The sequence below is a fragment of the Diabrotica undecimpunctata genome, chromosome 10, assembly GCF_040954645.1.
Source record: "Diabrotica undecimpunctata isolate CICGRU chromosome 10, icDiaUnde3, whole genome shotgun sequence".
NCBI lineage: Eukaryota > Metazoa > Arthropoda > Insecta > Coleoptera > Chrysomelidae > Diabrotica > Diabrotica undecimpunctata.
Window position 1 is genome coordinate 81,575,907 of NC_092812.1, and position 20,557 is coordinate 81,596,463.

At 32.0% G+C, this 20,557-nt stretch overlaps 1 protein-coding gene across 1 annotated transcript; it reads left to right on the forward strand.

Moving 5' to 3' along the window:
- Positions 1-7,672: 7,672 nt before the first annotated feature.
- LOC140451792 (uncharacterized) lies at positions 7,673-8,578 on the forward strand. The gene has a single exon (XM_072545648.1). It carries the CDS (start codon positions 7,673-7,675, stop codon positions 8,576-8,578), a length of 906 nt encoding a protein of 301 aa, XP_072401749.1.
- The last annotated feature ends 11,979 nt before the right edge of the window (positions 8,579-20,557 follow it).

Here is a 20,557-nt window from a genome sequence, read left to right on the forward strand (position 1 = left end):
ATTTAATATATTTAAATTATGCTTGGGTAAAAAGATGCGTTGAAATTGAACATCTGAATTAAAACCAGGATTGTTAATATGAATATCCCGAAAATCTATATTGTATTTGATAAGGGTAATTAAGCCCCCATATCCATCACCTCGATCCTTTCTGATAATGTGATACCCTCTGCATCTAATTATGTGTTGGTTAGATAGCCAAGACTCACTAATGAGGACAATATCAGGGTTATAGTCATTAATAAGAACTTTTAAGTTATCAACATTGGTATTATAAGATCTTATATTCCATTGTATAATATTTAGTGGGGCGTGATGATTGAACATATATAATGTTAAAAACATGTGTGTACCAGGTCAAGACGAGAGGGGAATCAGTATTCTGAGTCCTTAGACCCAGATACCTCCATCCCTCCTCGCTCCTGACTAGTACTTATAGCATTATGTGATACACTTTTGTTTTTATGATGACCAATCTCTACATTTAATCCAACGTGATCCTTAGGAGAACTATAATTTTTATTAATCAATTCACCAGTAAATGTCATAACCAAATCCCTATGATTTTGATTGAGCATTAATATAACCTGATTTGAATCTCTTTGGGTCTGAGAGTTATTTATAAAGTGACTAGGGGATTCTTTGGGGGATCTCCCATTAGGATTGTTCAATACTTTAGAATGAGAACTTTGATCAAAGCCTGCATTTATTGGTCTTTTCCTTTTTGATGGAGTGGATTTTGTAATCTGACTGTAGGAAACAGAATTTGAAGACAGGGATGTAGCAACTGATCTCCTCTCTTGAACAGAAATGCTATTTGCAGAGGATAGATTGTTTACAAGATTAGGAAAATCCTTAATGTTCAACTTTGGGCTAGATGTTTCCCTTGGAATGTTTTGGTTAGCTTCATAATAGGATAAGTTGGCAAACGACATAAGTTCCTTAATACTCTTTTGTCTTTTTCTTTCTTTACATTCAGGATGTCTAGAGTCATGATCTGGTGTTTTACAGAACATACAAAACCTACTGCATCCTACAAACGAGGGAGAATCATGATTTACACCACATGTAACACATCTGTTTTTTCCCTTGCATTGAGAAATAGCATGCCCATATAAAAGACAAATATGACATTGGAGAACTGGACTAACAAAGGGTATCACCTTCATAGGCAGACCATAAATTTCAATTTCTTTGGGAATATTCCTTCCTGAAAAAGTTAAACAGATAGTACCTGTAGGGATGAAGGTGGTTTCTGAATTATTTTGCATAACCCTTCTATTCATTATTTTAACAGAGATAACTCAACAAAAGGGTAGATTAGTAGAAGTTGACATTTTAATTTCCCCTTCTGACAAAGATTTAAAAACTCCCCTGACAATACCTTTACAAGAGATAAGATGAGTGGGAATGAAAACCTCATAACCTAATTCTTCCCAGTCCTTCCTAAGGATAAACGAATTGGCAGATTGTCTGTCCTTGAATACTACCCCCACTCTATTTTTTCCCTTTCTATCAAATTTAGCAATCTCTTTCAGTTTTAAATTAAAGATAGTCTTAGCAATATTTAGGATATGATAATTACCCACATTACTATTTTTACCCTGAACAAAGACCTCAAAGGGCCCCAAATCTGATTCAGAATATAAACTCTTTTCTTTAATGTTTACTTTCTCTATTGCATTATTTTGAGACGGATTTTGACTTATATTTGGGCCGGGATCTGGTGGCCGGTCGGGAGGAATTTCTTCCTCCATAATGGCAAACGTCAACAAAGTTTAAATCTACCAAAACGTTAAGATGTGGTTAGACTATATAGAAGGTTAGGAAATATGTAAAGGAATAAGATCACAAAGAAAATGTTAGTAAGGCCCTTACTTGTATTTTTCCACCATGCACCATCAAACTTCGAAAAAAAAACCAACCTGGAATGACAATTATCCAAGCTTTGATTTCTAATCCAAAATAAGCGCAAATTCGTGAAATATACTGTACTTAAATTACAAAAATTCGCAGAAAACTTTCAAATGCGTATTTAAACTTTGACAGTTCAACTGACAATCCACAACCATCCAATCATGTATTTACTTCAAAAGTTCTATTTTGGATCCTTAATACAATTGTTTAGGTTAAAGAAAAAGAAACTAATTGTGCATTACTTCAAATTTTCCACAAAGAGAGTAACACATTATAAAAACTGATTTTAAGAATTGATTGATGGAAGAACGTACATAGGTAATCGAATGGTAGCTCAAAGTGGTAAATAGAGAATCATAAATTTACTTCAAAGATACTGTTTTAGATCGGGTATTAAATATATTGGTGACAATACTACAAATATCTATAGGAAGTTTGAAATAGCTTACAAATAATACTCACAATTTATAAGGAAGTGACAAAATTATAATTTTTTTTTTGCATTATGTGAACTACTTTCTAAGGAGATACTAATCCACACATGATCAAATATACAAGTATGGAATAGCAGCTCCATAGAACCGAGCTCTAAATTGGTTCCTTCTCTATCCATTTTCATACAATCCTAACCAAAGAGATAAGTACAACAGCTTTTCTTTCGTGTTGCATACGTAAACCAAATATTCCAATTTGTTCCCGAGAATTGTCTGGCAAAGAGATTTAGGTCACTTAACAGTAGCTAAAATAGATAATACCATATTATATTATTCGTTAATACGTTATAATATTAATATAATGTTAGTTAATAGATTGACGATAAAATTAAACATGTATATTAAAAGTTTATAACACAATAGAAACGCTTATCCAGAAGTTCGATTCGTTGTTAAATATATATGTGATTAATTCACAATTGTAGCTGAACACCATATAAACATAGTGTTGCTTTCACATGCCAATAGAAAACGGTCTCAGAATGTGTTGTCCACAATTTAACTATTAAAGATACAATGACAACTAATTCTTGATACGCGTAATGTTAAGTACTTTTTAGAAGGCATGCAAAAGCGGTTGTCTTCAATATACGAGATTAGACTGCTTACCTTATAGAGAATAATTTGAAATTGGAGAAGGATTTCTGTCCCCAACACAATTTTCTGAATTAAAGAAAAAAATACAACGAATTTTTCTTTAGTTTAAATACTGCATGAGGAACCAACAGGTTCAGAAAAGTGATCTCAATAAATAATTAACAGAAAAACGTGCGTAGCCCAAATTGATCTTCTTCTAAATGTGCCTATCTTCTAGAGATGTTGGCGACCACATTGACCCATCTTATTTTATTCAGAGCAGCTCAAAATAGATTAGTTGACGTTAGACCAGTCCACTTTCTAAAATTGGCCAGCCAGAAAATACGTCTCCGTCCAGGGCCTCTCCTACAATTAATTTTGCTTTGTAGCATCAACTACAGAAGTGGGTATTTATCATTACGCATGGTGTGACCAAAGTAAGCCAATTTTCTCTTTTTTATCGTGTTAACAATTTCTTTGTCTTTTCTTATCCTCTTAAGAATAATTATGTTACTTGTTTGTTTTATATATAAGACCCTCAACATACGTCGGTAGCACCACATTTGAAATGCCTTTAATCGTTTTATGGCATATTCTGTAAGGCTCCAGCTTTGTACTCCATAAAAAAGGACACTAAATATAGATTAAAGATTAGGGAAGAGTAAATATTTGGGATTACCCAAAATAATAACAAAAGAATTATATTTACTTAAAAAGTACTATTTTGGATCTTTAATACTATTGTTCAGGTTAAAGAAAAATAAACTAATTGTTCACTACTTCAAATTTTCCGCAATGAGAGTAACACATTATTAAAACTGATTTTAAGAATTGATTGAGAGAAGAACGTACATAGCTAATCGAATGGTAGCTCACAGTGGTAAATAGAGAATCATAAATTTACTTCAAAGGTACTGTTTTAGATCGGGTATTAAATATTTTGGCAAAAATACTAAATATATCTATGAGAAGTTTTAAAGAGCTTACAAATAATATTAACAATTTATAAAGAAGTGACAAAATTATAATTTTTAGACGAGATTAGTCTGCTTACCTTATAGGGAACAATTCGTAATTGGAGTAGGATTTCTGTCCCCAACACAATTTTCCAAATTAAAGAAAAACGTGCAACGAATTTTGCTTTTGTTTAAATGCTGCATGAGAAACCAACATGTTCAGAGAAGTGATCACAAGAAATAATTAATAGAAAAACGTCTGTAGACCAAATCAATCTTCTTCTAAATGTGCCTATCTTCTAGAGATGTTGGCGAACACATTGACCTATCTTTATTTATACACATCAGCTTGAAATAGATAAGTTTATCTTAGACCTGTCCACTTCTTAAGATTGGCCGGCCAGGAGATACGTCTACGTCCAGGACCTCTCCTACCCTCAATTTTGCTTTGTAGAATCAACTACAGAAGTCGGTATTTATCATTACTCATGATGTGGCCAAAGTAAGCCAATTTTCTATTTTTTGTGGTGTTAACAATTTCTTTGTCTTTTCTTATTCTCTGGAGAATAATTTTGTTACTTGTCTGGAGTATATATGAGACTCTCAACATACGTCGTTAGCACCATATTTTAAATGCCTCTAATGGTTTTATGGCATATTCTGTAATTCTCCAACTTTCTATTCCATAGAGGACACTAAATATAGATTAAAGATTAGAGAAGAGTAAATATTTGGGATTACCCAAAATAATAACAAAAGAATAATGTATACTTACTTTAAAAGTACTGTTTTGGAATCCTTAACACAATTGTTCAGGGCAAAGTAAAAGAAAATTATTGTTCATTACTTCAAATTTTCCGCAATGAGAGTAACACATTATAAAAACTGATTGATAAAAGAATATAGCTAATCGAATGGTAGCTCGCAGTGATAAACAGAGAATCATAAATTTACTTTAAATGTACTGTTTTAGATCGGGTATTAAATATGTTGGCGAAAATACTACAAATATCTATGGGAAGTTTGAAAGAGCTTACAAATAATACTCACAATTTATAAGGAAGTGACAAAATTATAATTATTCTTCTTTTTGCATTATGTGAACTACTTTCTAAGGAGATACTAATCCACACATGATCAAATATACAAGTATGGAATAGCAGCTCCATAGAACACAGCTCTAAATTGGTTCCTTCTCTATCCATTTTCATATATTCCTAGCCAAAGAGCTAAATTCAACAGCTTTTCTTTCGTAGTGCATAAATAAACCAAATATTCCAATTCGTTCCCGAGAATTGTCTGACAAAGAGATTTAGGTAACTCAACAGTAGCGGAAATAGATAAAACCATATCATAATATTAATTAATATGTTATAATATCAATATAATGTTAGTTAATAGATTGGCGATAAACTTAAAGATGTATATTAAAAGTTTATAATTTAAATATATAAAGTTATAATATTAAAAGTTTATAATACAATAGAAACGCTTATCCAGAAGTTCGATTCGATGTTTAATATATATGTGATTTTCACAATTGTAGCTGAACACTATATAAACATAGTGTTGCTTTCACATGCCAATAGAAAACAGTCTCAGAATGTGTTGTCCACAATTTAACTATTAAAGATACGATGACGACTATTACTTGATTTGCGTTATGTAAAATGCTTTTTACAAGGCATGCAAAAGCAATTGGCTTCTATATACGAGACTAGACTGCTTACGTTATAGAGAATAATTTGAAATTGAAGTAGGATTTCTGTCCCCAACACAATTTTCTAAGTCAACGAAAAATATTCCACGAATTTTTCTTTAGTATAAATGCTGCAGGCAGAAACCAACACATTCTGAAAACTGATGTCAAGTAATAATTAATGGAAAAGCGTTCGTAGCCCAAACTGATAAAAACGAATAATATTATAATATTTACTTCAAACATACTGTTTTGGATCCCTAACACAATTTTCCAGGTCAAAGAAAAAAAATTCAATAATTTTTCATTACTTCAAATTTTCCACCAAAGGAGTACTTAACATATTTTAAAAACTGATTTCGAGAATTTATTGATAGAATAACGTAGCTAATGAAATGATAGTTCTTATTGGTAAAAATAGAATCATAAGTTTACTTGAAAAGTACTGTTTTGGATCGGATATTAAATATACTGGCGACAATACTACAAATATCTATAAGAAATTTGAAATAGGTTACTAACTTATAACCACAATTTATAAACTAATGATAAAATTATAATTATTCAATGTTTTTGCATTATGTGAACAAGTTTCTATAGTGGAATCAAGCCTTATACGATCAGCTATACATATTTGGATTGACCCCTCCATAGAACACAGCTCTAAATTGGTTCCATCTATATCCATCTTCCCATATTTCTAGTCAAAGGAGATCAATAAAATGGCTTTTTCTGTTTTTATTCATAAATAAACCAAATATTTCAATTAGTTTCCGAGAATTGTCTGACAAGGAGATTTAGGTGACTCAACATTAGCTGAAATAGGTAAAACTACTATTATGAATATGTTAGGTATAATATGAATATAGTGTTAGTTAATAGATTGGGCATAGAATTAAATATGTATGTTAAAATTTTATAACACAATAGAAACTTGTACCCAGAAGTTCGATTCGATATTAAATTTATATGTGATTAGTCAACAATTGTGACTTAACACCGATTAAACATAGTGTTTATCTTTAACAAACCAAGAGATATGTGAAACAGTTTTAGAACCTACTTGTTTATAAATTAACTATTAAAGCTACGATGTCAAATAATCCTTGATTTGCGTTATGTAAAGTGCAAGACATGCAAAAGCAACTTGCTTAGATATGCGAGATCAGAGTGCTTACCTTGTGCTACCCCAACACAATTTTCTAAATTTAAGAAAAATGCAATGAATTTTTCTTTAAATTTAAATTTTAAATGCTGCACGTAGGAACAACACTTTCTGAAAACTGAACTCAAGAAATAACCAATACGACAACGTCCGTAGCCCAAATTGTTAAAAAAAGAATAATATATTTACTTTAAAAATACTGTTTTGCATCCCTTTCTCTTTCCTAACACAGTTTTTTAGATCAAAGAAAAAAATTTAAATAACTGTTCGTTCCTTCAAATGTTCCACAAAAAAGTTCCACATTCTAAGAACTACTTTATGTGGCGATTGTAATGTTCCTCTCAGTGTTGTGTTAAGAGTGTTCTTGTAGAGTGTCCAAGATACCAGTTGCAAAGACAGACCAACCACATCAACTGATGTAACTGTAAAATTGAACAATTGGTAAAATTACTTATAGACATCATTATAATTAACAAAATTTAATATTTATAAGTCAATTATCTCATGTATATGTTTATATGTTGCTAATAACTTTAGATGTTGATGCGAAATTGTTTTGTAATTAAAAAAAAAATATTCTAAAAATTGATTTCGAGAATTGATTTATAAAATAACGTACCTAATGGATTGGTATTTCACATTGGTAAAAAGAAAATCATAAATTTACTTCAAAAGTGTTAACTATGTATTACTAAACCGAACATAGCCGTTAGACGTGTGGTGTCAACTGTCAAGGTTAATGTCAACTATCAAAATATCATCTGTTAAAATATAAGTTTGTACCTATTTAGGTTCCAATAAATGATTATAAAGCTTATCCAATTATTAAAATATCCTAATATATGTGGATACATTAATTTTAAACATGGCACAGTCACACATGCATGGACCTGTAAAATTGCCTCCAGATTTCGACATACAGGGGCAGAATGCCGCTACCACATGGAAGTTTTGGAAGATCTCATTTGAAGATTATCTAGTAGCCACAGGGAAAGATCAGTCTGCCGATAATATAAAGCTGGCAATCGTCAGAAATATATTAGGAACCGAGTCCGCTAGAATAATGTGCACAATTGCAATCCCTGATGGAACCGCTGAGCCCTACAAACACATGATGGAACAGCTAAAGGTATATGTTAATCCAAGAGCCAATGAAGTGTTTGAAAGGTACAAGTTTTTAAGCAGAAACCAAAAAGAGGGCGAATATTTTGAGCATTACCTCACTGAAGTAAAGCATCTGGTGAAATTTTGTAATTTTAATGTAACTGACCCAGATAAAACAACTGAGGGGAAAGCTCTAAGAGACAGAATTGTCATGGACATTCGTGATACAGTCACAAGAGAAGCTCTACTAGGAATAGACAAGCTAAAGTTAAATAAAGTCATAGAAATTTGCCGTGCAAGTGAAATCAGTAAGAACCAGAACAAAATGTTTGCAGAAGAGAGCATCGCAGAAATTCATGCTATCAAGAGGTTTCCAAAGAATAAACATACACCGCACACAAGCAGAAAACAGCAAGACAAATTTAAATGTAGTCATGTCAAACAATGCACGGGCCAAGGAAGTCCAGCATTTGGAAAATCATGTTCGCGGTGTGGAATCTTGAACCACTTTGCAGTTGCTTGTAGAGTAAGAAATGTAAAGAATTTGGACAACCAAGAGAAATCCGACAGTGATAGTGATAGTAGTTCTAGTTTAGTGATAAATAATGTTAATGTTTCAAATCAGTTACGGGACCTTTGGAATGAGATTGTTGAAGTAGAGAATTAATTCCAAATTTAAAGTAAATCTAGACACAGGGGCTGACATAAGGATTGACAAGCAGTTTAAGGTATGTAAAAATAAATTTATTGTAAAGGGTTTTGAAGGCACTCAGGCAAAAACTGTTGGTACTGTAAGCCTTCATTGTAAGTATAAGAAAAAAAATATATATGAAAATTTTGTAATTGTTGAAGGAGCTAACAAAATTTTGCTGGGTGGGCAGGCTTGTGTTGATCTTTTTCTTTTAAAACGAATAAATAGGGTAAATATTAAAAAATGTAACAACAATGTTGAGAAAGATCAAGTCATAGCAGAGCATCATAAAATATTTTCTGGCCATGGAAGATTTGAAGGGAAATTTAAGATAACTACTACAAAAAATTTCAAAGCAGTCAGTTATCCACCTACAAAGGTTCCATTCGCCATGAAAGATGCTCTAAAAAACGAGCTTGACAGGCTAGTGCAGAGGAAAGCCATAGTAAAAGTGGATGAAATAGACCCTCATGCCAGCATAAACCATATAGTAATTGTTGAAAAAAGTAATGGTACATTGAGATTAGGTCTAGATCCATAAAAACTTAATGGTCAAACTGTATGAAAACCACAACCAGTCAAGACCATTGAAGAAGTGTGCTCCAATATGATCGAAAAAAAAATATTCACTGTATTTGATTTGGCTGAAGGGTACCACCAGTTAGAATTAGATGAGAACTCCTCTTGGAAATGTAGTTTTGCTACACCTTTTGGTATCTACAGATATGTGGTTCTGCCTTATAGACTTTCAAACTCCCAGGAACAAGTTGAAAGAAATTTTGGAGACTTAGAAAATGTCCAGATCTTACATGACGACATGATAGTAGTGGGCCGAGATAAAGAGGAACATGAGAAAGCAGTTGCACAAGTGATAAAAAGGGCTAAAAAAACCGGCGCCAAATTCAATAAAAAAAAATTCCAATACTGCCAGAGGCAAGTAAAATTTATGGGACAAGTATTCTCAAACAAAGGTATGGAAATAGACCCAGATAGAGTTGAATAATTTAACTCTATCTGGGTCAAAGAATAATTTAAAGAATAATTGGAAGCTTTAATTATGTTAGAAAATATATCTAGAATATGGCGTAGCATATTAAACCTTTATGTGAACTTTTAAAATCTGACGTAGAATTCAAATGGCTGCTATTACAACAAAGGTGTTTTGAAAACTTAAAATAAATAATTACTAAATCTCCTGCATTAACGCCATTTGACCCAAAGAGGAAGATTATAATACAATGTGATGCCTCCAAGAATGGATTAGGTTGCTGTATGTTTCAAGAACATGAGAATAAAATTTTAAAACTGGTAGCTTGTGCTTCTCGAAATATGAATGATCACGAAGTGAACTACAGCCAAACAGAGGAAGAACTTTTATCAATTCATTATGCCACCCAAAAGTTCCATGATTTCATTTATAAATCTATTGTTGATGTACAGACCGATTATAAACCAATTATATCTATTATGGCAAAACCTATATGTAAAATTGGATCTGTGAGATTACAACTATTAAGGTTGAAACTTCTGAAGTATTCCTTGAATACATTATATGTTTCAGGTAAAAATATCCATTTCGCACACATGTTGTCACGTGCTAGTTTAAAAGTGCAGGAAAACGACCCTGAAATGATTGAAATGGTACATTCTGTGAGCAAACATCTACCAATGAGTATTGAGAAACGATCTATATTAAGGGAATTCACGAGTAAGGATGAAACACTTTTAAAAATTTTTAACTACTACTTCAATGGATGGCCAAAAGAGAATATGCTACCAGCAAATTGCAAACCATACTAAAAGCTAAAAGATAGCATCTTTGTTGAAGCTGGTATAGTCTTCCATGAGGACAAAATTATGGTTCCTAGAGCTCTGAGAAAAAACTACATGACAATAATGCATAAGGGACACCTAGGTATAAGCAAAACCATAAATAAGGCAAGAAAAATATTTTATTAGCCTCACCTTAATGACAACATCACAACATCCATAAAAGAATGTAGGACATGTGAAAAGTACTTACCCAAGAATTTCAAGGAACCCGTGTTACCTTATTCTGTACCTAAGTTACGATTTAATAAAGTTGCCTCTGATATAGTGGAGTTCGGCGCTAAATACTATCTTGTAACCATAGACTATCTTTCCCATTGGATAGATCTTGCCATTTTAAAAGATAAGACTTCAAATTCTGTAATCAGTGCATTCCAAGATCTGCTCAGTAAATTTGGATACCCACAGTTTTTAATTGCTGACAACTTACCCTTTGTGTCACAGAAATGTTTGAATTATTACCGTGAAAAATATATAACTTTTGCAACATGTACTCCAGAGTGGCACCAAAGTAATGGTCTTGCAGAAAAGGCTGTCAGCATCTCAAAACAAATATTAAGGAAAAGTGTAGAAACAAACACTGATTTTCGTGAATCTGTAATGGAATATAACAATACAGGAATTATTGCACTGCATGCCTCTCCAGCCCAGATTCTTTAAAGCAGGACTTTACGGACTCAACTACCTATAACTAGTAAACAATTAGAACCTAAGATACAGAAAACAACATATGGATTGCTGTGCAAACAACAAGGGAAGGTGAAAATACATTATGATAAAACAGCACGTAAAGCAGTAACTGAGTTTAAAAAGGGTGATAAGGTAGTAGTGAAAAGTAGAAGGGATAAAATATGGCACAAAGCAGTGATTATTGAAAAAGCTAAGGAACCAAGATCATACTGGATCAGAAAAGAGTATAACAATAGAATAGTTAGGCGCAATACAAACCAAATGAAACACTCTATAACAAAATCTCAAGCTAGTGAGCTGCTACTAGAACCTGAGTTTTACCCTGACTTAGCTCAAGCCAATAATCTATATGCCCAAAAGCACGTGTAAAAATGTGTAAAAAACATTGTGGTAAGACATAAACAAAATAAGGTACATAAACAGAACAATGTAAACACATACCCAAATGGTAGTGACATAACAAAAAATAGACAGAATCATGACCACCATCACGAACCTCACAGTACTGCCAACTTAGGAATTGTTAAGCCCCCAAAAACATCTATAAATACTTCAAACAATCTTAGCCCCAAAAGGACCAATGGCTCAAAATCAGGTCGTCTAATCAAACCCCCTCTTAGAATGGACCTTTGAGGGGAAGGTGTTTAAGTATGTATTACTAAACCGAACATAGCCGTTAGACGTGTGGTGACAACTGTCAAGGTTAATGTCAACAATCAAAACATCATCTGTTAAAATATAAGTTTGTATTTAGGTTCCAATAAACGATTATAAAGCTTATCGAATTATTAAAATATCCTAATATATGTGGATACATTAATTTTAAACAAAAAGTACTGTTTTGGATCGGCTATTAAATTTAGTTGCGATAATACTACAAATATCTATAAGAAGTTTGAAATAGGTTATTAACTAATACTCACAATTTATAAATTAGTGATAAAATTATAACTATTCATTGTTTTTGCATTATGTGAACTACTTTCTATGGAAGGACCAAACGAAACACGATCAGATATACATGTTTGGATTGATACTGCCATAGAACACAGCTCTAAATTGGTTCCAACTATATCCATCTTCCCATATTTCTAGTCAAAGGTGATCGATACAACGGCTTCTTTTATCGTAGTGCATAAATAAACCAAATATTCCAATTAGTTTCCGAGAATTGTCTGACATTTAGGTGTCTCTACTGAAATATGTAAAAATGTATAATATCATTATAAATACAATGTTAGTTATTAGATTGGCAATATAATTAAACATGTATGTTAAAAGTTTATAGCACAATCGAACAGAAGTTCGGTTCGATATTATATTTATATGTGATTAATCCACAACTATGGCTAAACACCGTATATACATATACAATACACTATATTTAACCTAGATAGGTCGATTACAATTAATTATTGATTTGCGTTATGTAAACTGTTTTTCACAAGGCATGCAAAATCAAATGGATTAAGTTTGGACATTTGGACAGCTTACCTTATGGAAAACGATTCGAAATTGGAGTAGGATTTTTGTTTCCAATACAATTTTTCAAGTAAAAAAAATGTAACGAATTTTTCTTTAGTTTAAATGCTGTCTAAATTAGCAACATATTCTGAAAACTGATTTTGAGAATTAACTAAAAGAAAAAACTTCCGTAGCTCACACTGATGAAAAAATAATAAATTTGCTTCAGAAATACTATTTTATATCTGTTTTTAAATATATTGGCGACAGTGCTACAACTATATTTATTCATCGTTTTTAGACTATCAAAACTACTTTCTATGGAGGAACCCAACCAAATACTATTAGATATACATGTTTGGATTGACATCTCCGTACAACACAGCTCTAAGTTGGTTCCATCTCTATCCATGTTGCCATATTCGTAGCCAAAGGAGAGCAATTCAATGGCTTTTTCTTTCGTGGTGCATAAATATACCAATAAATATTGCAATTTTTTCTGACAATTCTCTGGCAAAGTGAGATGACGCAACTGTAGCTGAAATAGGTAAACGTACATTATTGCTATAAATATGTTATATTATAAATACTACGTTAGTTAATTGGTTAAAGATATATTAAAGCTACGATTACAATTAAACATTATTATGCGGTAAATAAATAACTGTATACAAAACCACTTAAAACAGATTTACAATTGTAGAGTGTGTACCTTATAGAAAACGTTTCGAAATTGGTGTAAGATTTCTATCCCTACACACTATGTCTCACAATTTTCCATGTCAAAAAAAAAAATGAAACTAATTTTTCTTTAGCTTAAATGCTGCACAACGGAAGCAACACATTCTGAAAAATTATCTCGTGAATTAACTATTAGAAAAACTTCCTTATCAAAAATTGATACAAAAATAATAACAGATATACTTCTAAAGTACTGCTTTGGAATGGCTATTAAATATATTGGCGCCAGTACTACAAATATATATATATATATACATATATGTATATATAATATATATATATATATACATATATATATATATATATATATATATATATATATATATATATATATATATATATATATATATATATATATATATATATATATATGTATATATATATAAAGATTTAAACTAGCTTACAAATAACACTCACAATTTAACAATTATTGCTACAATGATAATAATTATTATTCATTTCATTCATTCATTAATATTTTTGCATTATGTGAACTACTTGGATGAATTGCTGTTAGAAATTTATCATTCATCTGTTGCTACGTCGCTGGTATTAAACAATTTCTAATTTCGTAAAATCCTAGTTAGCAATCATTTAAAAGGGGGTTTTAACTACCTATCTAATAGAAATTTCAAAAAAATTTCCCCTGATCCTTGATAGGCGAGACAATGATAATTTGAACGTAGTCACGTAGTCATTATCAAATTGTATCCCAGCTTAGCTGGTCGCTTCTTGGTGAGAGGTTTCATCTCTTGCATATTAGTTAGTGTTAGTTTAGTATTCGATCAAATTCGATGCATTTCTGGTTTAAGAGTTATAGACTCTCGTATTGAGTATACCTTATTATTGTTATAAATCTTATAGTTTAAAGGCTTCATGTTTAACAAACGCTCATTGCTAATAAAGTATATTAATTGGTAGAATTAAACGGACATTTCTTCAACAAATTAGGATGGCCTTCTTCCTACCATTTAGAGCGTACTAAGTGTTGTAATTACTTCCAACTTGAAGGACCACTGGCATGAGAAATAAGTACACGAGCAGTTTAAACAATACTTAATTTAATAATTGAGTGTTACCACAACTAAGTAAATATCTAACCAAAGTTTTAGCGCAAGTTCTTTTATTGAAACCGCCGATCACTGCTCAACTTACACTAGTCCGTGACACACTATACGAGTACAGATACAGATTAAAATGTTATTAATAATTATCACTTCAAATATGAATGTTTTCTTTAATAGTAATATACTTGATTAAAAATGAGCGTTCAGCTTTTAACTATAAGATATGTAACAAAACTAGGTATACTAAATACGCGAGAGTCTAAAACTCTTAAACCAGAAATGCATCGAATTTGATCGAATATGAAAACTAACACTAACTGATATGCGAGTGTTAAACCTCTTACCAAGAAGCGACCAGCTAAGCTGGGATACAATTTTATACTGAATACTTAAAATTTTGATTGCAATGCCTGACTATTGTCAAGGGATTTGCGGGGGAAAACTTCGACATTTCTATACAAAGGTAGGTAAAACCCACCTTTTGAATTATTTCTAACAGGGAAATTGGGGGAATTGGTTGTAGAAAGTTAATCTGTGGTTAAAAATGTCTTTTCAATACATTATCGGCTGTTGTTTGAGTTTGCTGGAGAATTTACCTCGGTATATTTTAAGACGTGTAAATTAATTGCTACCCGTGGCGTAGCAACATTTGGAAACATTTCTTAGAGAAATTTATCCATAATTACTAAATTAAATATCCTTGGTTCATGTGAATATTTTATTAGTAAAACATTTAAATGTTAGATAATATGATGTTATGGGATTAAACCACAATTGTAACTAAATAACATATTCCATAATATTTAACTTAAACATGCCACAATAAAACAGTTTTAAAACGTTTCTATCCATAGATTAACTAATAAAGCTATGATTACAATTAAGCACTGTTTTGGGTTATGTAAACTGCTTTTTATAAAGCATGCAAAATCATTAGAATCAGATTGCTGATCTTAGATTGTTTATAGAAATCGTTCCGAAGTTGGTTTAAGTATTTTGTCCCTAACACAATTTTCTAGGTCAAGAATTGAAGCTAATCCATCAACGATATTAACCCATTAGTGCTCAGAACTAAAAAAGTTTGAAAGTTGTAAATTTTTTTATAGATTTTATTACAAATAGTGTTACATATTTACTAAAAAATACATAAAAAAATCAAGGTCTGTCAAAAGGTTGTCAAAATGAGTGGCAACTTTAGTTGCCACTGAGCGCTTACGGTTTGGTAATAACCAAAAATTTTCTATGTAATAGAAATGTATTAAAAACTAATCGTGATTTAACAAAACTAGAGATACATATTATGGAAATTATTTATGGAAAGTTTCAAAGCAAGTCACATGTAGGGGTACATTACATTTATTACACAAGTATGTTATTATTCTTTGACACATTTTACATCTGCGGTACTTTGAGTCTCCTTTCGCGATAATGTGATTTTTCTTGTCCGTTCTTAGATCTTCCAAAATAGCGGAAGTGGAAAACGATGTATGCGGCCCGGGTTTAGTTGGAGAACAACCATATTTTGTAAGAAGCTGTAATACTACTTGTCTTCTAAATTGCAAGTATGGTAATTCGTGACCTAGAAGCCTATATAGAAGCCAACCTTGAACAGAACATTCATCCACAGGCCAAGCATAGAGTGGCCACCACCATTTTTTATTGCGAATTTTGCATCTATATTGAGCAGTGAACTGATCATTTAGGTCAACACCTCCCATATTAGAATTATAGTGGGAAATCGCATCAGGCATTTTAATCATCATCTTCTTTTTTTCACGTTTACTAAACCGCTGAACATTTTTAAACGGCACTTCTGTGTGGCAGTTTGATAATACGGTTACAACAGCATTGTCATTCCATCTGATGGCTGTTAGCTTTCCATTAGATGTGGAATGTGTTGTCCCTCTGTCACATTTCTTGAAAGATTCTTTCGGAGGTAAATTCATCCACTTTGCTATTCTATTTTCTCGCAATGTTCCAGTTCCCCCCAAGTCTCGTTTAGACAGTTCTTCAAGTAAGGACACAGAAGTGAATAAACTGTCAAAATATAATTTAGTCCCGCTAGGAACGTTGGCATATTCAGCAAGTCCTAGTACTACATTTCCTCCTTGTCCGAGTCCCGTATCAGGAAGCTTTGTATGTGCACCGCAGTATGGTTCAGCATGAGACACAAATCCATTAGGGCTTGCAAAACCCACAATTTAAACCCAAAACGAATAGGTTTGCCCCGTATAAATTGTTTTGTAGGATGACGTCCATAATACGGGACTATGCTCTCATCTATAGCAACTGAATTTCCAACTGGTACTTGCTTGAATGAATTATTTAGATAATCAAACAGAGGGCGGACCTTGTAAAACCTGTCAGTGTTTATCTGCGAGTTATCATTTAGATGGAGATACCGTAATATATCCTTAAATCGACGTCTTCGCATTGCTTCTGCAACTATAGCTACCTTGCAGTCAGGTTCATTTTGCCAATACATCCGCTTACTCGGCAGTTGGGGGTAACCAGATAATAAGATTATTCCCAAGAAGACAGAAATTTCATCATAACTTACATTTAAACTATGCACTCCCTTTTGTCTGGCATAAAGATTAGTTTGTGTAATGATATGTTCAATTAGAGTATCAGTAAAAAAGCATTTGAAAGCTCGAAGTGAAGAATTTACTGAGTTTTTCAAAAATTCCATAGTCGATGGTCCAGAGGGTATAGTAACGGCAGGTAAATTCCAACTGTTTTCTTTATTTTGAGACCAAACACTGTTTGAAGATGCAATTACTTTTCGCTTTTTATTTCCAATAGGTTTTGAAGTACCTGGCTGTGACAAATCAATATTTTTCTCATCCAAACAGATATTTACTGTACTGTTTGAATGATTCTCAACAATTTCCTCATTCAACTCAACAATCGCTTCTGATCTGAGGATTCTACCTGGTAAATGATTTGGATTTCCTTCAGTTTCGTCATCTGATAAATCTGAATCTTCGTCTGTATCAGCTTCAGCAGATTCTATAGGAGGAACTATTCCCACAGACCTGATTCTTTTAAAAAAACTTGATCCGTAATTTTCTTCACAAGCTTTCATAATTTCATCTACGCTAAACGTATTATCTTCAGAACTAAAAGAAAAAAATAAATCATTCTAGTGCTCAGTGGCAACTAAAGTTGCCACGTGAATTTAGGGTACCATAATTATGTTATAATTTAATGAACAGTTAATTTTCTTAGATCAGTATATATAATAAACCTTTGGTATAAAATGAATTGAGTATGAACACAAAATATTATAAATTAACTAAAAAATACTTACATTTTTTAGGACTAAGTTTGGTTGCTGCAAAACTCTAATATTGAAATAAATACTAACGAGTACCTAACAAGTTTACAACCAAATTTGTAGGTTATAAATACATGTGGACACGCTAAAAATTATATACCACTTAAAAATAGGTCACACACAATACACAAGAGATTTTACGGGTGTTGAAAGTCACTGGCAACTAAAGTTGCCACGGAGCGCTAATGGGTTAATGGAGAAGATGATGTGGAATGGAAAACAGACTCATTTAAAGAATTAAAGGACGAAGGACCACCAGCCAGGGGCTGGAATAAAAAACAGATTAAACAGTAGCTTATATTTAATGCTTAGATTAAATAGCAATTTCTGATATCTGTCTGAAAACACTGTGATATGGGATATCCCACTACACTTTTCACTGAAGCTATTTTCACTATTATATATAATTACAAATAGAATTGCTTAGCGGAATGTCGTTTCTATGTTTAAAGCGAACTACTGGCAACACTGCTGGTTTGAATAGATTAACTGTTTATATGAAAATTAAAACTGCGGTTTTAGAAAACACTGGTTACTATAAATGATTGGCTTGATAATTTTTATGAATAATGCGATGCGAGTGTAACTACTTAGTTACAGATACCTATGATATATTAATAAGCGAAGAGAGTATTTGGAGCTATATATAGCGAGTTTAGCTTACGAGATTTCGCGACCGACTTTTGTAATAGCTTGTTCTGAACTGACTAATAATATCTAAATTATCTAGGCAGGTAGCGCAGGGCTCCTACCCCTAAAAGTACCGTTAAAGGTATTTCTTTATTCCTTCTAAGAATTTTAATATCGTCATGGTTAAAAATTAATATCAAGTCGAATTGAATTTCACCATGATGAATTCGACATTCTGTTCCATGATTTGCGCCACCTTAGACTTCTTCCTCTCTGAAATCGGGACGGGACAGTCTACATCAAGTAAGAGATGATTTAGTTGCAGCTACAAAAATGGTAGTCTTAAGAACAATAGTTAATCAAATATTACTTGAAATGAGACTGAGAGCTTACCGTCAGCTGTTGGTGCTACCTTTGACACCACAGCATAATTCTCGACGCTTAGAATGTTATAGATCTCGGCAAAACTGAAATTTTGTACTGCAGTAATGAACCTAGGTTTTGTATGGGTGTTTCGGATCGGCGCATAAGTGTAAGACGTTTTCGAGTTGAGCGACGAAATATGGACTTGGCTGTTGAATATGGTATGGAGTGTTATATGTTTGCAAATTAGATCAACTCTAGTTCTTATTAACGGGCCCCTGGGAGCTCAGCAATATATTGGTGAAGTAATGCAACCAGTTTTAAATCCCTACCTCGTATTGCTTATAAAACCATGGAGTTTATACAACAATCTGGTATAGAGACTTTGTAGTGTCCATTGAGATCAGCTGATTTGCCATCTAACGACCATGTGTGGGTTATAGCAGACGAAATCTAAATCGATTGTCACGTCCTCCAGCAAACTGAGAAGATCTTTGGGCATGCTATAAGAAGAATCTGGATAAGTATTCCAATGCCCCATAGAACAACTGAGTGTGTAGAAAATCAAGGAGGAGCCACTCATTATTAATTTTTTTACGAAAAAACCTTACATATTACTTCATTTGTTACTTCCAGTAACAAATATTTAAAAAAAAATATTTTTCCTAGGTTTTGCATTTTTTTTTGGCCAGCGGTATATATATTTATATTATATACATATATATATATATATATATATATATATATATATATATATATATATATATATATATATATTATATATATATATATATTTATATATATATATATATATATATATATATATATATATATATGTAAATATATATATACATATATATAAATATATAAATATATATATATATATATATATACATCCCGCTATCCTTTTAAACTCTTTTCACGTTGCAGTAATTTAGCATCACCAAGAATTGCTATCATTTTCTATTTATAAATTGTGTATGTTCGTTTAGTGCACCTTTGTAGGCTTGGCACTGTTGTCGGTTTTTCAATATTCCGATTTTTTTTATATATTTAATTTTTCACGTCATACCTACGTTTTAACATCGAGCGGTAAAATCACTGTATTTGGCATCATTTTAGAGCCAATAGATGTTGCCGGTATTAATCCTTAAAATAATATTTTAGATACCTAAATATCGATCGCTTTGGGTCAAGTTCAAAGACCGACATTGAAACTACCTGCTCACAAGTTGCAGTCTCAACGGGTTTTTTCTTCGTTTAGATGTTATATTTATTCAACCTAGATATTTTTGCCCAGAGAATCGTGTAGGGGAATATTTTACATAAATTTCAATTTACAACCTGTTTAGTCGAAGCTATCGATGAATAGTTTGAGATAAATATTATGGTTTTATGGGATTGAGGCCTTAATTATTGGTTGTGATCCTGTTAATGTTTGAAATTTTGATTTCCATTCCGGAAATCGTTCTCAAAAAACGTTTTTTTTGTACAAATTGTGTATACACATGTTTACATAATTTGTACAATAAACAAAGTTATTGTAAAATAATAGTGGAAATCAAAACGTTAAATATTAGTTAATTAAAAATGTAATTTTCATCTCAATAACGACCAATAATTGTGGCTTAATCACATAAAAAAATAATATTTGAATTTGACCATGCCATAAGAAAGTAGTTCATGGAACCTCGCTAAATAGTTTAAAAAAATCTTATACAGAAATTTAAATTCTAAATAGTATGAGGGGTAGCTGACGAAAAATTCGTAAAGACGTACACTTGATTTTGCTTTGTTTTTTAAACAATCTTAAAAGGCAAAAAAAAAAAT

Excerpts from the sequence above, each read along its gene's own strand:
- LOC140451792 (XM_072545648.1), top strand. The coding sequence starts at position 7,673 with ATGGCACAGTCACACATGCATGGACCTGTAAAATTGCCTCCAGATTTC.